This window comes from Propithecus coquereli, unplaced genomic scaffold (assembly GCF_000956105.1).
Source record: "Propithecus coquereli isolate 6110/MARCELLA unplaced genomic scaffold, Pcoq_1.0 Scaffold16, whole genome shotgun sequence".
NCBI lineage: Eukaryota > Metazoa > Chordata > Mammalia > Primates > Indriidae > Propithecus > Propithecus coquereli.
In genome coordinates, this window is record NW_012140524.1 from 3607110 (window position 1) to 3622502 (window position 15393).

The window sequence follows — 15393 nt, forward strand, 5'->3', positions numbered from 1 at the left end:
TTGAGTTGATTTCTAAAATACAACCATTCCACATACATGATTAACAAGACTTTGTGCCTGGAGAGGCATTTGGTGGTCAAATGGAACTTAGTATAATATACAAATCAAAGCTACAGATATTTTTTTTTGGAAATCTTTTCCTATTGTCATTTATCTTTGTCCTGAGAAAAACTTAAGAATCTGAGACTTTAAGACTATTCTTTCTCCTTTAAGGCCAGATATTTGTATGAATGCATCTATGCTGGGTAATGTTCAGTCAAGCATTACTGAGAATCTATGAGGCAGAGCAGGGTTAGTGGTTGAGTGCAGGGTCTGGAGTTAGACTCTCTGGCTTTGCTTCAAGTTCTGTCATTTAATAGCTGTGTGATCTTAGGCAAGTTGCTTAACTACTCTGTGACTTAGTTTCTTCATTTTAACATTTAGAATAATAGTGTTTATCTTCTGGGTATTAGTGTAAGAATAAAATATGTGAAAGATACATAGGACAGTGTCTAGCACATGGGAAACACTGTGTAAGGATTTCAAATTATTACTATGCACTATGTTCTAGATGAGAGAGAGAGAATGTTTGTAGAGGAGCTGTAACTCTGCATGGGAGCCAGACACGTGAACATATTTCAATATAGTGTAGCATTAGACAAAGAACACGGTATAAGTATAGGCAGGTGGGTAGGTGACTAAGACCAGTGCAGACCTTCAAGGATCATTCTCTCGTAGGTCTGAGCTGAGTATTAAAGGATGAGCAAAACCTAAATCATCCATAATGGCCAAAACCAAGAGCTGGCTGAATTGAGTAAGAAAAAATTGTAATAGCTCTAGAGACAGTGAGGTCCTTGGCAGAGGCCTCGCTTCTGTTTTTTCCTGTGTTCCAGACAACAAACCCATCGACCATTCCTAGGACAGATGGCCTCACGAAGACCTCTCTAATTACGTGAGGTGGTTTTGCTTGGCAATACTGTGTGCAATCTTACAGAATATCTTAAGAGACCTTTGTGTGGGAGAAGATGCACATTTTGGTCAAGCTCCTGCCTTTCCAGCTGAGCCTCCTCTCACACAGAAGATCCCACTGTGTGATGTATTTGTAGGAGATACAGATGGAGGGTTCCCATGCAACTTTGTTCTTCTGTTAGCAAGAGCCTTACACAGAAAAAGCACAAGAACCCAGCACTTGTGTCTTATCAGAGGCCTGGGGAGGGTAAATTGTCCAAGCTGAAGTAGCCATTAGGAGGTGCCAGGATTTGAACCCAAATCTGGTGTAAAAGTCAAAGGATACCTAAACTTTGCCATGCCTATTTTTTACTTTGTTTTCTAAACTAAGCTAGGTCAAGTAGAGAGAGAGAGAGAGAAAGAGGAGAGATTTATAATCATAGATGCGAGGTATATTTTCTTTAGTTCTTATAACAAGAAACTGTTCTGTGTCCCAATCTGGGAAGAGGACAACTGTATAGCTCCAGTTGGACCCAGTAACAGCCCAGAACTTTACATTTGTTTGGAGTAAATAATATCATAATCACCTAATTTGATTAAATTAAACCCCTTTTTCCCCTCCCAATCTTCAAAATACATGAAAAGACAGAGACAAATGTATTTTCTCTTTCGCATCTAGCTCAGAGTCTCTCTAAATCCCATTCATGAATTATTTAAGTGTCCCATGGACCACCAATTAACCATTTACTGCCTAGATCATCTTCCCACCCTGTAGGAAACATGGTGCTCATGTTGCTCTCTCCTCTCTCTGAATTGCTGAGCCATAGAGATCAGCAGACCTCCCAGGGCAAACAATATAAACCAGATACTGACAAATTCTTTTGTAAAGGGCCAGACAGTAAATATTTTAAGCTCTGTGGGCCATACAGTCTCTTTTTCATTTATTCAACTCTGGCTTTGTCTTGGGAAAGAGGCCAAAGATGATGTATAAACATATCTTCAGTTTGTGGCCCACAGGCTGTATAGTTAGCTTACCAATGATATAAACTTGTGATTGTGAAGGTCTAATGTTACTAGTATCCTATGGTACTGTTTTGGTTTAGCATCAAATATCGATCAACTTCAGGAATGATTCTGACCATTTATTGACCTTTCTTGAAATTGCTGCTCAACTATTTACTAGATCTATGACCTTAGAAAAAGGTCTTAATCTCTCTGAGCTTCACTTTCCTCCTGTACAATATGGGAGGTGTAATAACACTACCTATCTGATAGGTTATTGGAGGAACTTCAGGAGGTGATCCGTGGGAATGGGTGCTTAGCCCAGCATTTGTTTTAAGATGAGCATTCCATAGGTGCTGGCCTTCCTGTGTGTGGCATTACGAAACCTCAGGCCAGAGAAGGGTTCAAAATTGAGGAGAGGCATAAATTCTTCTTGCTTTCCTTTCCTGTTAACCTCTGGCTGAATACTACAGATTTTTAAAAAATGTTTGTTTTCTAACTAGGAATTTGGGGATGGTTCTCTTCACTTATTGTCCAGTGATGCCAACAAAATACATTGATGTTCTAAAATCTTGGAGCTACCCCTGATTACAGTGGCTTTTTTGTTATTTCTGTAACTTATCCAGTCTTCTGCAAATAAGAGGTGTGAGGGAGAAATGTGAAATGGATGAGTTTAAAATTCTGAGTTGAAAGGGAGATATTGATTTATAATTGTTGTGGATCCAGCCATATGATTTATGAACATTTTATTCCTTCATGGAGTAAATGTGGGTAAAGCTGCAAGTTTCGCAAAAACAATAAGAAGTATTAAATCTGAGCATCAAGAACGCAAACTAGGAGACTGGTCCTCGAGGGTCGAGCGACCCAGCCCGTTAAGTTACAGAGAAAGTGTTGCCTTTGGCTTGTTGTTTATTTTCTTTGATTTTCACAAACTCTTCATTGTGAAATGAGACACTGGAAAAACATAGCAGAGAAATATCACAGAGAGAACATAAAGGTCAAAAACAACAATGGGGAAAGCAGTGTGTTCTAAGGATTTTTATTACTCCACCCACTTCTGCTTGCCTGTTAGGAACATTATTACTTCCTCTTGCCGTCATAAAACAATGCCCTGATCTCAGCAAGGACCACGTTTCCACAGGCCCAATTGTCCATTCCTTGGGTGAAATGTAAATTAGAGTCACTTGGCTAATCACACAGAGGATAGGATTAATTTCAATAAACATGCCAGTTATAGCTATGCTGTGATTGAAGTTACCTTCAAAACATCCCTGTTACCATCCACTATTTAGTTCTAGATAGAAAAATTAGAACTTTTCTGGCATTAAAATGATCTTTTCTTTTACTTTTTTTTTTTTTGGTGACAAGGTCTTGCTCTGGTTCTGTCGTAGCTCACGGTAGCCTCGGACTCCTGGGCTCAAGCGATCCTCCTGCCTCAGCCTCCCAATTAGCTGGGACTACAGGAACATGCCATCATGACTGCCTGTTGGTTTTTTGTTGTTGTTGTTGTTGTTTAATTTTTTGTAGCGATGAGGTCTTGCTAGTGTATGTTGCTCAGGCGGGTCTTGAACTCCTGGCCTCAAGCAATCCTCCTGCCTGGGCCTTCAAAGTAGAAATCTGATTTTTTAAAGCTATTACTATCACTCTGACCCAGATCCTGCCCATATGACTAAATTCACTTTGGGTACCATCCATTTAAAAAATTATATTACAATTCAAGCTATCTGCCACACATTTTATTTACTTTTTAACATGCAAATAAAAAGATTTTATAACCATAAAGTGTATCGTCACAAATGAAAGGTAGTGTTAGTGCTTTAGCACCCACCCCCAAAGAGAACTATCTCCAGTAGATACAGGAAATGCCTTTGGCTGTTACGTAAATATAACACTCTGCCACTCTGACAAGCACTGCTTTTTTCTGAGACTTGACTCTCTCTTCTGTGAAATGAGAGGGAGAGAGAAGGGGAGAAATTATCACCAGGGTTCCTTCAGGTCCTCCCATTCTGGGAGGTGAGGAAATTCTGATTCTCTACACTACAAAGGTAACAAGTTCTCATAAGGCTCGTGGGGTTTCCTTCTTGGGTGCTGGATGCCTCCTATCCTAAAAGCAGAGAAAGGGACCCCTTTCTAGTACATGAGGAGCATGGGTATTTTCATTTGTCCACAGCAAGTTAGCAGATTTTTTGTTTTTTTATTTTTTGAGACAGGGTCTTGCTCTGTCCCTCCGGCTAGATCACAGTGGCGTCACCCTAGCTCACGGCAACCTCAAACTCCTGGGCTCAAGCGATCCTCCTGCCTCAGCCTCCCAAGTTAGCTGGGACTGCAGGTGTGCCCCAACATGCCAAGGATAATGGAGCAGGTTTTGTTCAAAGACCAGGGCAAGTATAGATGCTGCCTTACCTTAACCCCCAAGAAGCCAGTTCAAGGACTTAGAACCCTGTCATCAAGGTTTAAAGGAGGGAACACAGGAAAGCTCTTTGTAATTGGTCGTGTACAAGGCAGATGTTGATCTCTGTTTTTAACAAGAACTGGAGTTGGGGCCCTTGACCTATTAATGCTTCACCCTTCGCTAGATGGGCATTTAAAAAAAATCTGTAGCATCTGTACATTGTTGAAGGTACATCCTTCTGGCAACCTTACCAACCTTAGCTTGTGCCGACATTGGACATTTCTGGTTCTCCTTAGGTGTTCTCCAGGGAACTAGCGTTTCATCAACACCATCTATGATATTTATTTCTACTTCTTACAGCCAGAGCATAAAATAGAGAAAAAGAAAAAGGAAACAACTTCTTTCTTCCACTCTCTTTCTTTTTCTTTTGTATCTTTTTTTATGTATAAATTTAAGGTGTACAACATGATGCTTGATGTAAATATCCGTAGTGAAATGATTAGTGCGGGTAAGCAATTTAATATAGCCATCACCTGCCATGGTTACCTTTTTATTCTTTTTTATAGTAAGAGCACTTAAAATCTACTCTCTCAGCAAATTTCCAGTGTACAATACAATATTATTAGCTATAGTCTTCCTGCCGTACGTTAGATCTCTAGACTTATTTATCCTACATAACTTCAAGTTTGTACTCTTAGAACTACATCTTCCTATTTCCTCCCCTTCCTTGCCCCTGGCAACCACCATTCTGCTATTTCTAGGTATTTGCCTTTTTTTTAAATTCCACATATAAGTGAGATCATGCAGTATTTTTCTTTCTGTGTCTGGCTTACTTCACTTAGGATAATGTCTTCCATATCCATCCACGTTATTGCAACTGGTAGTGTCTCCTTTTTTTTTAAGGGTAAATAATATTGTGTGTATATACCCCAATTTTTTTTACCCACTCATGCTTCCACAAACACTTAGGTTGTTTCCATATCTTGGCTGTATGAATAAGGGGAAAAGCTCCTGGACATTGGCCTTGGCAATGATTTTTTAGATATCATACCAAAAGCACAGACAACAAAAGCAAAAATGAGTAAGTGGGACTACATCAAACTAAAAAACTTTTGCATAGCAAAGGAAATAATAAAAAAAAATGAAAAGGCAGCCTATGGATCAGAAGAAAATATTTGCAAACCATATATTCAATAAGGAGTTAACATCCACAATAAAGAACTCACACAATTAAATAACAAAAACCCCAAATAATCCAATTAAAAATGGGCAACAGACCTGAATAGACATTTTCCCAAAGAAGACATAAACATGGCCAACAGGTATAGAAAAGGTTCTCAACATCAGTAATTATCAGGGAAATGCAAATCAAAACCACAATGAGATGTCACCTCATACCTGTTAGAATGGCTATTACCAAAAAGTTAAGATGTTGGGGAGGAAGTGGAGCAAGGGGAACCCTAGTGCACTGTTGGTGGGAATGTAGTTTGGCACAGCCATTACGGAAAACAGTATGGAGGGTCCTCAAAAATTTAAAAATAGACTTACCATGTGGTCCAGCATCCTTCTTCCGGGTATATAACCGAAGGAAAGGAACTCAGTACCTTAAGGAGATACTGCACTCGTGTATTCACTGTGTGCATTTTAAATGACTGAGGCAGCCATGTGTAAGTTTGGGGTCTACTGCTTCTGGGCGACCTGTTTCCTTGGGCGTGGTCTCTAGCTTCACAGGCTGCCCTCAGGTCCTCGAGGACCCAGCCAGTGCGTCGAAAGTGGGGCAGTGTTTGCTAGGGCCTAAGGGGCTGTACTTCAATAAAAGTTCAACAGAAGTTACATGGCTCTAACATATTTCCCCAATAGGCTTTAACACTTTGTATGGAATTCTCCTATCCATCTGATCTTTAAATTAAAAATTAAACATAAATATGTCATCTGAGAGAGGTCGTGCAGTAAAGTACAACTGCCCAGAAACTAGGTTCTCATCCTGGAGTTCTTCCTCTCTCTTATCAACTAACTCTCCACCTCCCTCATTTAATCAAAGTAAGTTCCAGGAGTTTTCTTCCCAAATAGTCCTCAGACCCATCTGTCTATTCTTCATCATTCCCACCACCACCCGCTCCCTTCAGGCGACAGAACGGAAACTCTGGAACCAAACTCTTTGGGTCTTAATCTCATCCCTGCCACTTGCCAGCTATATGACCTTGTGCAAATTAAGGTAGTGAAGCAGCTACCGATGACAATGACGAACTGGTGGCTTCCTGCTCCCGCCCCTCCTGTATCATCTTCAAATCTTTGGTGTTGCCCTGTAGGGGTTCCCTAGGCAAGTGGCTCCAGGGCAGACAAACGTGAGGAAGAAAGCAAACCCTTTGGGCACAGCGGCTTGGTGGCATGTGGACAGCCTTGCCTCTTGCACTGCTTGGAGAGCATCATGCCCACCCTCACAACTGGGCTCAGGCTTTGGTGACTGATGTGGACTGAATGTTTGTGTCCCCTCAGATTCATCCATTGAAGCTCAAACCTCCAGCTTGACTGTATTTGGAGATAGGGCCTGCGAAGAAGTGACAAAGGTTAAATGAGGTCATAAGTGCGGGGCCCTGATCCAGTAGGGCTGGTGCCCTGATAAGAAGAGGAAGAGACCCCAGAGCACTTTCTCTCTGTCTGTCTGTCTGTCTGTCTCTCCCTCTGCACATGCACTGAGGAAAGGCCACGTGAGGACATAGCTAGAATGCTGCCACCTGTGAGCCAGGAAGAACGCCCTCACCAGAAACCCAGTCAGCCGTAACCGGGTCTTGGACGTGCAGCCTCCTGAACTGTAAGAAGTAAATGTCTGTTGTTTGGGCCCCCCAGTCTCTGGTTCTGCTATGGCAGCCCAAGCAGACTAATACAAGGACCATTTAAGCAAGATTTTTAATGTTTCTGAGCAAAGCCTCATTTCCTTATCTGTAGAATAATTATGCCTGCATTTATTTATTTAAAAAAAAAAAAAAAACTGGCCCAGGCTTAGTATAGGGAAATGTTCATTTCCAATAAAACTCATTAATAGGGAGGCCAGTCTACAGTCATCCTTCTTATAATGATTTATTTTTTTGGACAGTCTCAATTTTTTTTTTTTTGAGGAAAAAAAGTCTATAAATGAATGAAGGAAAGAGAGAAAGAAAACAATCAACTGAACATGCAGGGCTGTTCTCCAAAGAATCATCCGTCACCATGTCCTGCCACCTGCCACCTCTGCTTCCTGAATTTCTCCTGAATCCTTCTGCTCCTCCGTACACCCACTGCTGAAGTTCTCACCACTCTCCTCCCCTCTCCTCTGTTCCACTCGTGCCCTCTCCTCCTCCCCTCCGCTGTCCTCCCCGCAGTTCCCCCAAGGTCTCCGCGACCCCAGTCTTTCTTCCTTTCAGTCACCTCCAGGCGGCAGCCGGAACAGTCCTTCTCAGATGCTAACCTGTCAGTCTCGCTTCTCTGTTCCTGACCCCCCTGCTCTGCAGATAAAACCCGAAGTCTCCAGTGTGACTCACGAGGCGCCTCAGGGTCTCTCCCCTCTCAGACGTAGCCTTCTGTGAGCCAGCAACGCTGAATTTCTTTCAGTCCCTCAAAAGCCCCAAGCTCTCATTTCTCTGGGTCCTCTGCTTAAGACATTCCACTGCCTCTTACACTAGAGGCTGATTTCATTGTTTCTTATCCTTGAAGTCTCAGCTGTGCTCACTGCCTTCCAGAAGCTTCCTCTGATCCCCATGCAGGATAAGCATGCCGTGCTTCCCTGATACCCTGCTCCCTGTTGTTACATGCCGTTCTGCCACCACCTGTGTTTCCTCTTCGCCCATATTTCCTCACTCCCATCAGCTCCATGAGGGCAGGGACTCTGACTACCTTGTACCTTCAACATCCGGCACAGCGTGTGGCACTGAAGGGGCTCTGTGTAGACTATAAACAATTGTACCAGTTACCTCAGTTCAGAGAAATGCTTGCAAACTGATTTTATCAAACACCTCACTTCTGGAATATCCCTTTTTAATGCTTCTGCTTGGGCCCACATTAACGTTTGCCTTTTCTTTTCCTGTCATTCACTCCAGACCACATGAGGGCCGGGCATGTGACAATTATCTCAAATAAGCCCAACTTTACTACCTACCATTACTGAGTAATTAAGGACCTTTCTGGGTCCCTGTCACATGCCTACGTCTGGAATGTGTTTTCCTTCCAACACGGTCCTGCTGAGAACGGTGCACGCCAAGGAGAAAGCAGTGACTCTGCAGTGGGAGGGAGGTGGAGAGTCTCCCACACTAACCGTTTGTGTGGGGTTCCCACATGGAAGGAAACCAGAATGGTAGGAAAGAATAAAGGGCAAGAGACAGAGAATAAAGGGCAACACATGTTACGTCTCATGTTCTGTAATGCCGTGGTCCCCAACCCCTGGGCCCATGGCCTGTTAGGAACCGGGCCACACAGCAGGAGGTGAGTGGCAGGCAAGGGAACAAAGAAAGCTTCATCTGTATTTGCAGCCGCTCCCCATCACTCACATCACTGCCTGAGCTCCACCTCCTGACAGATCAGCGAGGGCATTAGAGCCTCATAGGAGCTCGAACTCTACTGTGAACTGCGCATGCGAGGGATCTAGGTTGTGTCCTCCTTATGAGAATCTAATGCTGATGATCTGAAGTGAGGCTGAGGAGGTGATGCTAGCACTGGGGAGAGGCTGCAAATACAGATCATCATTAGCAGAGAGGTCTGACTGCACAATAAATGTAATGCACTTGAATCACTCTGAAACCGTCTCCCCTCAACCCGCTGTCCTGTAGAAAAATTGTCTTCCATGAAACTGGTCCCTGGTGCCAAAAAGGTTGGGGACCACTGTTGTAGAGGACGTTGTGGTTATGAGCTATTCTTTTCTTTTTCTGGTTCTTTCTTGTGCACACAGAAATCACATAGGCTGTTTCATCGAGTCTCCATGAGTAAGAAGCCTACCCCCAAGAGGGACATGAAAGGAAGGGTTTTCCTAATGCTGAAATCCCCCCTAGAAGGGCAAGTGTTTGTCATCAACCTCTGCAGGGTCTAACTTTGCAGCAGCCCTAGTGTCATTCCATCTTCTGCCCCCTGCACCCTAAATTAGGAACAGCAGGTTGGCCTGGTAACTGCAAGGCTAGGGGTTTCCCTTGGACAATGTGCTCTCAGAAGATGCCTCAGGAAGGACGACAGAGCCTTGCCCAAGCTCCAGCTGTGTCTCTGGCACAAAGACCCTGTGTTTACATGCTAAGGGTGTTTTGTTCATACACAGTTAGCGTGTTTGTTCAGTTATGCACTGCCTTCATTGTTTTATAGAAAACAATATATAGTAAGTCACATAATTCACAAATTTTGGAAGCCTTGTTTTAGATGGACACAATGGGCATTTCTCATACAGATTCATGAAACTGTGAGTCGAACATGAAGGAATCTGACAATAATAGTCTTTGTTGCTTGTTTTTTAAATTTATTAATTTTAGGTCTGGAGTTCAAACTCTGCCCCACAATGCCAAGGTTCACTACAACTATGCCAATTTTCTGAAGGACCAAGGTCGGAACAAGGAAGCAATCTACCACTACAGAACGGCCCTCAAGTAAGCGCCATACGGGGGGTGTTGGCTGTTGTGTTCTGGTGACTCTTGTTTATTTCCCTTGTCTCCTCCCCGTATGTGGGGGTTTGTTTCTCTTGACAGGGAACATATTCGCAGAGGTGGTGCAGTTCTTTAACTCTCAGTCTTTTAGCTTAGTACTCAAGTGTGGTGTAAGTGTGATAATTCTACCTTGCTTCTAACTCTTTGTGTTTTCTTGTAAAAGCATTCACTGCTACACATTATTCAATGAAGTGACACTCAGTTTAATTATATACATATATATAAGGTATTTATTCCAATGAGGTATTTATTCCAATGAATTCTTAATGCTGTGTATGTGGAAGGCTCTAGGTCTTCTCTGTCTGAAAGAACTTGCATGATGACATTTGAGTATAGAGATGAAATGCCCTGGTAGTTGTATTACTCAGAAAGAAAATGATAAGACAATTGATTACCATGCTGGAAATATGTTAATTGTGTGTGCGTGTGTGTGTATATGTACATTATCTGACACTCTTCTTGGATTCTTCCAGTGAAAGAGAGAATACGTAACATGTCCGTAGATACGATTTTAGGGGAAACGAAAAATGTAAGTTCTGCATTATCAGCAGCCATATGTAGATACTCTTTTGAATTGCAGCTCTGACTTTTAAGGTGATTTTCTCTAAAAGGTCCCAGATAATAAATGTACTTAACCTTCAACTCATGGAAGCATGATAATTAAACACAGCCTTGCAATCTCCAATTGTAGACAAAATAAAACAAGCTGTATCCTCTCCTTTATGGAAGACTGTGATGCTCATAGAAGCCTTTTGAAGATGCTTCTTTACCTCCACAGACTGGCCCACATTTGCTTGAATTTTCTGAGACTGTTCCGCTTTGGAATATGCTTAAAATACATTTACCAGCCAAATCATAAATTTCACTAGGATTGCCTCAAGACTTAGTTTTAAATTGTCATGGTTATGTTCTACATAAGCATATTGTTCATCGATCAAAATCTTTTAGACTTGAGGGCCTGTTACTTAATATTCCTTATGGCAAAAGTTTTAAGCCATACATATTGTTTGCTGTCAGATACTTTCCCAAATATTATAAGAAATGTAAGTCCTAGAGGAATAATTATAACCAAGCTTTTCGTTGAAGAATAGAAGTTTTTATTAGGGAATAGAAGGTAGTTTTAAGATTTAATAAAGAATTATATTCTTTCACTTGAAGGTATTTGCCAAAATGTTTACAATGCTTACCTCTGGTAGGTACAATTATGATTTTTTTTTCCTTTATATTTTCTTATGTGTTCCTTGTGTTCCACAATGAACATCTATTACTTCTACAATGAGAAAATGTCATTTTAAAAAAGGCATATTCCTTCAAGGGTACATATAAAGTATATTTTGGCTTTACTAATTAATGTTTAACAATTTTAGATGGTATTCTTGAAGGAAGGAAAAAGAGAACTAAGTTTGCTAGAGAATATTGGTTAAAAGGAAGTGTATCAATATATTTTTAAATTTGTTTTATTATAACAGACTATTTTCTGTCAAGTTCAGACAGAAAAATAAGGCAGAGACTAAGGCACAGCTTGGGACAAAGGTATAAATTAAGCAAAATTCTCTGGCAGTTGATTTTACAGAATTATAGGTAGTTGGGTACTTCTGCTTCTTTCCCGTGAAACAATAAAAATAAATGTTTGCTTCAGCAACTGCACTTCTGGAAGAAATATGTCTCTTGAGAAATGGGTAAAAACAATTAAAACTATAAATATACTGCACAGTAATTAGTGAAATATTTTATGCTCTCAGACTAGGTTCAAAATGCTTCTGATTATAATATTTTTTTGTGGATACCTCTGTGGTGAATTTTCAATGGATGTGGGTGTTTCTGTTTTTGCTTTTATAAAAAAAAATAAATTGTCACTCTTTGTGTTAGAGAGAAAAGGAAGATGCCAGGACTATTCATCATGTTGATGGTTATTTATCCTTGGTGACTGGAAGATTGCCCTTATTGTGATATTGCTATCTCTTTGTGGAAGTTGCTGAGACATGGATTCCTCTATCTCCAACTATTCCACCGCTACCTCAACTTTAATGTATCTGATGTTTGCCATATTTGCACACAGCAAGAAAGAGAGTGATTAGGGAAATGCAAGGTTAAAGGCGTTATTATCTGAAATCAGTTCCAACAATTATCCGTTACTGTTGTAATGACTGTATAGATCCCAAAGGCAATACTGAAGTCAGTCACAAGGGTTGTATCTATACCAGTCTCTCTCTGGCTGGCTTATAATTCTAAAAATAGCACTATATTAAGTTGGTAATGATAAATGACATAAATATTCTGCTTCTTTTAAACTTTGTTTATTTTGTAAATAATGCAGAAGTACCAGTGACTTCTCCACCCTTTTGGTAGACCTTATTTATTATATTTCTGTAATACAAAGGAAATCTCCCCTGGAAAATGCTGTAGCTAAGGTTATGTATTCGGTTTAAGACCCAAATCATCAAAGAAAAATGTCAGAACTCTTTCCTTAAATCCTCAATAAACACGAGTGTTAGCTTTGCTTTGCAGTGAGGGGCAGCTCTCATGTTTATACCTACTGCAGTACTATAAAGCCTGGGATTCTCTATATTGGAGAATCAGAAAAACACTAGCGTATCTGCCATATGCCTCCAGAGCGTTCCGACCGTTCAGTTACCCTGGAGAACATTTCTAACATTCCACCTCACATGGTGGGGATAGAAAGTTCAGAGACCACCCAACAATTCAGCTCTTCCTACACAAGAACTCCCAGGAAATGCCTAGTCCAATAAGCCCAAAAGGAGAAATAGTGACCCTGCCTGAATAAAGTGGAAAGATACTAAATGTTTACTCGGCCACTTATGTACATGGTTGATTAGCTTAAAAAGTCAGTTAAAAGTGGAGAATCATAAAACAAATTAAGCACACTCTTGAGTATTTTATTTTACCCTGAAATTTCATATGTACATCTATTCACCTATCTTCTAATGTCAAATCAAGTCCTTTTCTTTAAGAGTCTACTGATTAGAATCTGCAAAAACCACATCCATAATTCATTGCTATGATTATCAGTTTTGATATTTTAAATTGGAATAAAAATTTTAAGACATTTGCAAAGTAATTTGAGTAGACTGAGATTTTTCTGATTTTTCTCTGCTACTCTTATAGTTACTTCACTCACATCTAATTCAACAGTGATTTTTTTTGAACTGTCCTTTTTTGGGTATTTTCAGAGTATTTACTTTTTTCCATAGAAATAATTTTTTTCACACTTAAATTTTTATCAGTTTACAAGACCAGCCTCTTTTATATTAGCAAAGCTAAATTTTCTATTGCATTTTTAATGTTTCTATACAAAAGAAATCTGCACCCACTACTTAATTGGCTAACACAGGGTAAAGGAGAGAACTAAAATCTTTCTAATTGGAATTCGTTGAATGCGTGAAATAGAGACTATCGTGATAATAGTGTCTAATTGATATAAAATTCTTTGTACTCCTTCCTGTATGGATAACTGGAACTCTTCAAGGAGATTCCATTAAACTGTGATAAATGCCTATGGAAAAAAGGAAGTAATAATTGAGTGAGTACTGAAGAAATACCATATAGTTAGAGTCTAAAGAAGTCTGACCATGACTAAATAACCACTGTTCTTTGATGTCTTAAGCATATCAATAAGATTACTTTATTATAATTCCTTTTAATAATGCTGTTTATAAAACTATTGTCAGTTAAGTTCAAACAGAGAAATAAGACATACCCTAAGGCACAGCTCGGTGTGAAGTTTGAACATGTTTTAATAATCAAGAGTCAATGAGTATTTAAAAAGTCCTTTACACAGCCTATTTTGAATAAACATTTTAAAATAACTCTCTCATGACTACAGGTGGCCTTGGATACCATCTGCCATGTATTTCTGGGAAGAATTAAAATTCCAGTAACATTTGTTAGCCAGGTTTAACAAGTAGAGATGGATTCTTTAGCTGGTGTGCTATTTTCATTTATAAAAGTCTAGATATGCTTTCTAATATCACAAGTAGACACTTGAAATTATTTTTGTTTCTTGTTGATGAAATTACATTCTCACCATGTGTGTGTGTATATATATATATATGTTGCATTATTAAATCTGGCAGTTTTATTCATTAAACTCAAGAAATTAAACATTATTTTGTTTAGAAATGAACTAGAATTTAAGTCATGTTGTGACCATTACTTATGAACTGAATTTCAATGTGAAAGCTCCATAATTTATCTTCAAAAAAGTTTCACTCTCTCTGGCTGTCTTTTTTTTGCCTTATGCCACTTTTTCACTTAAAAAACTCACTTAGGCATTGTTCCCCAAGACACAGACTCCAAGGCAGAGATTTGCATGCAGGAAGATTATTAAGGAGTGCCCTCGGGAACACCGAGGAGGCAGGATGGACAGAGGGAGATGTTGAGATGCAGTGCAGTTCCAACGGAGGCCTCAGCCCATCCCATGGGGAGTGTGGAGCTGGGATGGCACCTCAGTTGTCCCAAATGGAGGGAAGAGATTTGCCTTTACACCACTCCCTTTTCAACCAGTTACTGCTGCCAGGACAGGAGTATAGCCTCGGGCAAAGCAGCTCCCTGAGGCTGAGAGCAATGCCCAGAGAGGAGCTGGGCTCTGAGCTGTCAGCAGCCACCACTCCTAGCAACCAGGGGGAACATACCTGACACTCACAAGGGGACTCTGGGTGAAGCAACATGGCATCCAGTACACCAGCTTCATTTCTAACTCTTATATAAGCAAATATGACAGTTTTAGCAGAATAAGGTTTAGATTTTCTGTTAAAATGAGAATAGGGAGGCTACCTACCTCAGACGGTTGGAGGATTACAAGATATAAAAGGCTGAAAGTGTATGTTTAGATACGTGGCCATGACACACTCAGTAAATGTGACTAGCATAGGCAGAATCTGAGCACCACCTTCCACCTCTGCTGCCCCATCGCCTCTCATCTGCAATGCTGTAGTAAGCTCCTAACTGGGCTCCTGGTTTTCACCTCTCCTGGGGACAGGGGATGTTCCACCCACAGTAGTCCCCAGCTCAGAAGGCTCCAGCGGCCCCAACTCACTCACAGGGAAAGTCAGATCTGCAGTGGTAGACTCCAAGTGGCCCTACCCCGCCTGTCCCCGCACGTCCCCGGGCCACCTCCTGCTGCTCTTCCCACTCACTCCACTCCAGCCATGTCGGGCTCCATGCACACCCCAGTCCCGCCACTTTCCTCTCTCACAGGTTCTTCACTCTTCACTCTTCCTTCCTCCCAGGACGCCTTCCCCCTCACCTAAATGGCTGCCTCCCTCAAGTCCTTCAGCCCTCCTTGCACGTGCAGTCCTCTCGGTGAGGCCTCCCCGGCCATGCTACTTAGAAGTGCAAGCTCTGCCAGTATACCCTACTGAAAGGAGCAGCCTTGCAAAATTAACAGGAAAATACCTA

General features: G+C 41.0%; 1 protein-coding gene across 1 annotated transcript in view; it reads left to right on the top strand.

Moving 5' to 3' along the window:
* TMTC1 (transmembrane and tetratricopeptide repeat containing 1) overlaps positions 1-15393 on the top strand; it is a 280957-nt gene that overhangs the window by 216284 nt on the left and 49280 nt on the right. The window contains exon 9 of the mRNA XM_012640954.1: positions 9805-9918. Within this exon, the coding sequence (XP_012496408.1) occupies positions 9805-9918 (114 nt within the window). The remainder of the gene's footprint in view (positions 1-9804; positions 9919-15393) is intronic.